Raw genomic sequence first — 4,833 nt, 5'->3', positions numbered from 1 at the left:
GATACACAAGACGCTAGCGTCTACTGGAGCACGCTAATTACCATGCTGCAGTAGATTTGATTAATTGAGCCTGCTCCAACATACTGTAATTACAGTGCATTGGAGCAGCATCACGGCACATGCATAGGTGCCCTGAGTGCCCGTGCCAAACACAGCAGCTGCCTGAGCCTCTTATGGCACATGTGCCACAGGCTGGCCACCCCTGTAGTTGGAGATACTTATTTTTAAACAACGTACATACTTATTGCAAGCATCTCTCTTCCATTGGGGAATAAAAGTTTTTAAAAAGGATGCATTTTACAGCGAGAGAACATTACAATAATTCTCCTTTTGGATAGGCTTCTACCCCTATTTGTTAGTCAGCAAAGAGTTGTTACAGTTCCATAGAAAATATCGGTGTTCCAAATACAGGTGCCAGAGTTTGTTCTCATTTAATCGAAGTATGAAGTGACTCTAGCTAAATTAAATGAAATCACTCTGGATCATTATTATGGTAAAGTGAGAATAAGACACATACAACAAACTAAAAAGATCTTCTTAAAAAAGTGAAATATTAATTGTGTAACGGAATGAATAACAATTCTCAAAAGAGGTTACAAAGCTAGATAGATCTTTGGTTTCACTCACTTCAGTACTTATTATTTTTATGCAAAAGTGGACAGTACTTTTAACAGAATGTTAAAAGTTTAGTTCTCTGTGTATTCAGATGTTAATGCATCTTTCAAATTATTATAATGCTACATAATACAACTGGATAGAAAATAGTGAAGACAACAGTTATAAAAGCTAGGTTTATCCTTTTCAGAGTCTTTGAATTTTGGTGCTTCAAACAGTATCTTTGCATGAAGTTTCAAAATATTAGATAAAGCATGTTTCCATTGTAATCCTAAAAGTAATCCTACCTTTATTCTTAAAAATCTCACAGTAAGAGATCAAATGACAATACAGAAACAAATGTTACCACATTACTGAAAGAAAATTGCTACCTAAACTCAAAAAGATGAAAAAGCCCTGCTTTCAAAATGTAACGCTTTATATCCTGTCTCAGTATGTGGAAACTGTTCCTATGTGAGATAAGGCTGGAGGCTAGATGCTTGTGAATTTATAAACTAACACCGAGATACAGCTCAAAAGATATTTCCAGTGCATTAGATGCCTACTGCCTGATGTGCCAAGGGTACCTGAACAAAGATAAGAGCCACTCACTGTTACAGGTTTGAAATAGGACTGGAAGTGAAAGGCAATGTCAAGCTTCTCCAACAAGATTCTTTCCAATAAAATTTTGAACTCTTTAATTTTCAGCTTACTTTATCAATCCTAGGTACAAGTCTACAGATGACTTCCACCTGCTCTGGACAGAGTCCAACTTCTTCCTTGGCTTCTCGGAGTGCAGTGGCTATTTCATCTCTATCTGTTGCTTCACTTTTACCTCCTGGAAAGCACACTTCCCCTGGTGATCTTCTCAACTAGAAATTAAAGGAATATCGCTGCTAAATACTATCAGTTCAGCAACCTTTTCGAGCAGGTGGCCAGCGCTAGTGACCCAGCCACAGCTGCAAATTACCTGCAGCACCCCAGCCCTTCTTACTCTGGGCCAAGCGCTGGTCTCCCACATCCCCTTAAGGCAGCCATCACTAACTAAATGCTGCCAAGACGGGTGGCCAACACCGATGGAGAATGGTTAATTTGGCAGCAAGAGCAAGTGGAACTGAAGCGGGGCCACAAGAGACCAGCCCTGGCACATGGCAGAGAAAGCCGAGGTGACAGTAGGTGGTCTGAGAACACGGGACCTTTAAAGGGCTGATGCAAGTGATACTGTGGCCCATGCCACACATCCCATATATTACATAATGAACGGGTTAATCCCACAATAAATTTAGACCAGCCACAAGTGCGAAGAAATTCTCATGGCATAAAAATGTCTACCCAGCTATTAAGCCAACCAGCTATACAGTTAGTGCTTGATGTTGTGTAGCTAGTTTCTATCCAACTTTAATTTAAATGTGTAGCCAGGCCCTGTGTCTTCCAGTTCCTCCATCTCTCCTTCATGGGCCAGGTCAGCTATTTGCAGGCTGGATCCAGCCTGTGGGCCATAGGTTGTTGAACCCTAGCTTAGACCATTATGGCATGGATTCATACCCCATAGCTACCCTATATGTTTGTAAATCTGTCTGGATCAAATTGCTGATAATTGTAACAACAAGAGCTCTGCAGATCAAAAAAGAAGCTTTCCCAGACTTATGGCTACATAGAGCAAGGACAGAACTTAATTTTCAGCAGACTCACCCCTTCTTTCCTGGTTAACTGCAGCTTAAATCCTAGCTAATGCTAAAGGCTGGTTTCCATGGGTGGATGTATGATTCTGAAAAGAGCTAAAGCATCTCCAAGGCAGTTACATAGATGTAGAGAAACTAGAAGTAGCTAGCAGACAGCTAGCTACTTAGTACAAAATTGTACTAAGAAAGGTTAGCTTGATTAGTGGAACATTACTCTGGAAGAACAATGAGCCATTAAATCAACGGGTTTCCTCAGCTGCCCAAATAGTAATGCAACAGCTGCTGCACTGTGAAGCACGAATTAAAGCATATCCTAGGTCAGAAAATCAGCTTCCCTGGTTAATACACAAATCCTAATTTTGGGGGGCTGATTCTGGAGGAAAAAGGTACATACTATATGCAGGAAAATACAGTATATTGCTATAAAATGCTATGTAGCTTGCCACAGGTACTTTCCTTTTAAACTTTAAAATTTACATGCAATGATTTTTTGCCATATCTCCCTCACATCAAGTGCTTAAGGTAGAGGGGATTCTTCAATGAACATCTATAAAAATCAATAGCTGACAATCACTCAGAATAAGCAACATTTTAAAAAATAATTTCAGTGACACAATCACAGTCTTGTAGAAAAGCTCCATCAGACTGTGCGATCAGCTAGTGTAAGTGTAATTATTAGGATTTCAAGTTTTCTGAGTACAGAATTTCTGTTGTGCATTTCAGGGAGATATTTGCATCTCTCATGAGCAGAAAACAGCTAGGTTACTAACTTTAAAAAAAAAAAGTACAAGCAGTAAACCTAATAAATACAGTAAGAAATAAGCAGGTTTAGAGACAAACAGAACTGGCATAAAAATGAAGAAAATAAGTTACCATATATTTGCTGTCTCATTTTTGGAAAAATGTAACCATTAAATGCCAATTCAGGAATCACACTATTAAGAACTTTAGGATGTGTCAACTTTTCTACTAAATTCAGGAAACTTAAATCACAATCCCTTGTCTTCCAAGGCAGAAATCTCTACTAGATATCACAGCACCATTTAAGTATAGTACTGGGTATTTCTTCTGTAAATACTAGAGTGATCAGTTGGCACAAATGCTCATATGAATGTACCAATGAGGGCTGGTGTGTTTACATACTAGTTGCATCCATTTTTGGAATGTGGGCCCCTAAAAACCTTCAACATTAGTTAGGAACTGTATGAAAAGCTAATACCAGAATAAAAATACAACTACTATGAGTTGTTCATCTCCTTTCTTCCTCCTTCACAAACAAATTAATCCTCATGTCACGTTAGATGTTATTAACCTTCAGGTTCACGTACCTTCATTGATCTGACAGTGAACAACACATGCAGCTTTTCATCTTTAACCATTAAAGGCATCAGAACAGATGCTTTGGTTAGTGGCAAATGGGAGAATTTGTCTCCAACATCGTACTTTCTTAAGCTGATCTTAGCTTTAGCTTTTATACTTTTTCTAAGAAAAAACCAAAAAAGCTCCATCACCAACAAAGCGGTCATCACTTAAAAAAAAACAAAAGAAAAAAAAACACCACACATAAGAAAATTGTTATAAGGGATTTGGAAATATGACAGTTCTAAAACATAAAGAATTCGGTCAATTTCTCATCGTTATAAAAAGGCAAACACGGGTAAGCACTGTGCCCTGCCAGGCTCTCAATTATTTGAATCTGAGATATATACACCATTATCATCTCATTCCCAAAATAGGTTGAAAATTTCCAATTCATAATACAACTGAAAGCTGTTGCAAATTACATTTATATATATATATAGATATATTTGCACTAAACCTCTTTCCTCCCGTTTCCCCATTTGCAACATGGAAATCCTAGCTATCCGCGTATCTATTTGTGCACCTAAAATCTTCAGGCAAAATAAGTAACCAGGCAGGGTTAGATTTGAATCAATAAAAGTCATTTATTATGCTTATGCTAGAAAGCCCCGCCCCCTCCGGCCGGGCCGGGCCACGCCCCTCCCGTGAGGCCACGCTCCCACCTGCCGGGCCACGCTCCCACCCCGAGCCGCGGGAATAGAGACAGGGCCACTCCGGCGCCTCCAACGCGTCGCCCAACGTTACCTTCGCCGGTCGGCCCCGAAGCTTGCGGCCTCCATCTTGGCCCCCGCCTCTCCCGGAGGGGGACGCGCTTCGCCCCGCCCCTCCAGTCAGGTGATTTGCCAGCTCTCGCGAATTGGCAGCTCGGCTCCGCCAGTCAGCGCCCAGCGTCTCCAGGTGCCGGGTTCTGATTGGCTACAGTGGTCGGCGGGGAGGGGAAGGAGGCGGTGTTGAGCGTGGGCCTGAGGGCTGGGGGCGGGTGTCGCTGGCAGGGGTGGGGCAGCCAGCAGCTCGGGGGCTTTCATGGGCTGGTTTTCAAGTATTGATGAATGAGTGATGTGACACCCCAGTTGCAATGAGACTAAAACATTGTCAGAAAATAAAAAGTAAAACCCCCTAAAAAAAAAAAAAAAAGTAAAATTAAAACTTTCAGTGATTTAAGTTGGAAAGAGTTATTTATTTTTTACGCTCATCC

At 40.9% G+C, this 4,833-nt stretch overlaps 1 protein-coding gene across 2 annotated transcripts in view; it reads right to left on the bottom strand.

Moving 5' to 3' along the window:
• The window catches only part of NUDT7 (nudix hydrolase 7), a 6,602-nt gene extending 2,009 nt beyond the window's left edge, over window positions 1-4,593 (bottom strand). The window contains exons 1-3 of one of the 2 annotated variants that reach the window (XM_025214419.1): window positions 4,383-4,593; window positions 3,605-3,804; window positions 1,308-1,466 (exon numbers count right to left, since the gene is read on the bottom strand). In XM_025214419.1, coding sequence (XP_025070204.1) covers window positions 1,308-1,466; window positions 3,605-3,802 — 357 coding nt within the window. In that variant the 5' untranslated portion in view covers window positions 3,803-3,804; window positions 4,383-4,593. The remainder of the gene's footprint in view (window positions 1-1,307; window positions 1,467-3,604; window positions 3,805-4,382) is intronic. The other variant, XM_006016426.1, reaches the window with a different exon arrangement.
• Between the last annotated feature and the right edge of the window lie 240 nt (window positions 4,594-4,833).

This window comes from Alligator sinensis, unplaced genomic scaffold (assembly GCF_000455745.1).
Source record: "Alligator sinensis unplaced genomic scaffold, ASM45574v1 scaffold349_1, whole genome shotgun sequence".
Lineage (NCBI taxonomy): Eukaryota > Metazoa > Chordata > Crocodylia > Alligatoridae > Alligator > Alligator sinensis.
Note: the sequence above shows the minus strand (reverse complement) of the source record. Positions and strands in the feature narration are given on the sequence as shown.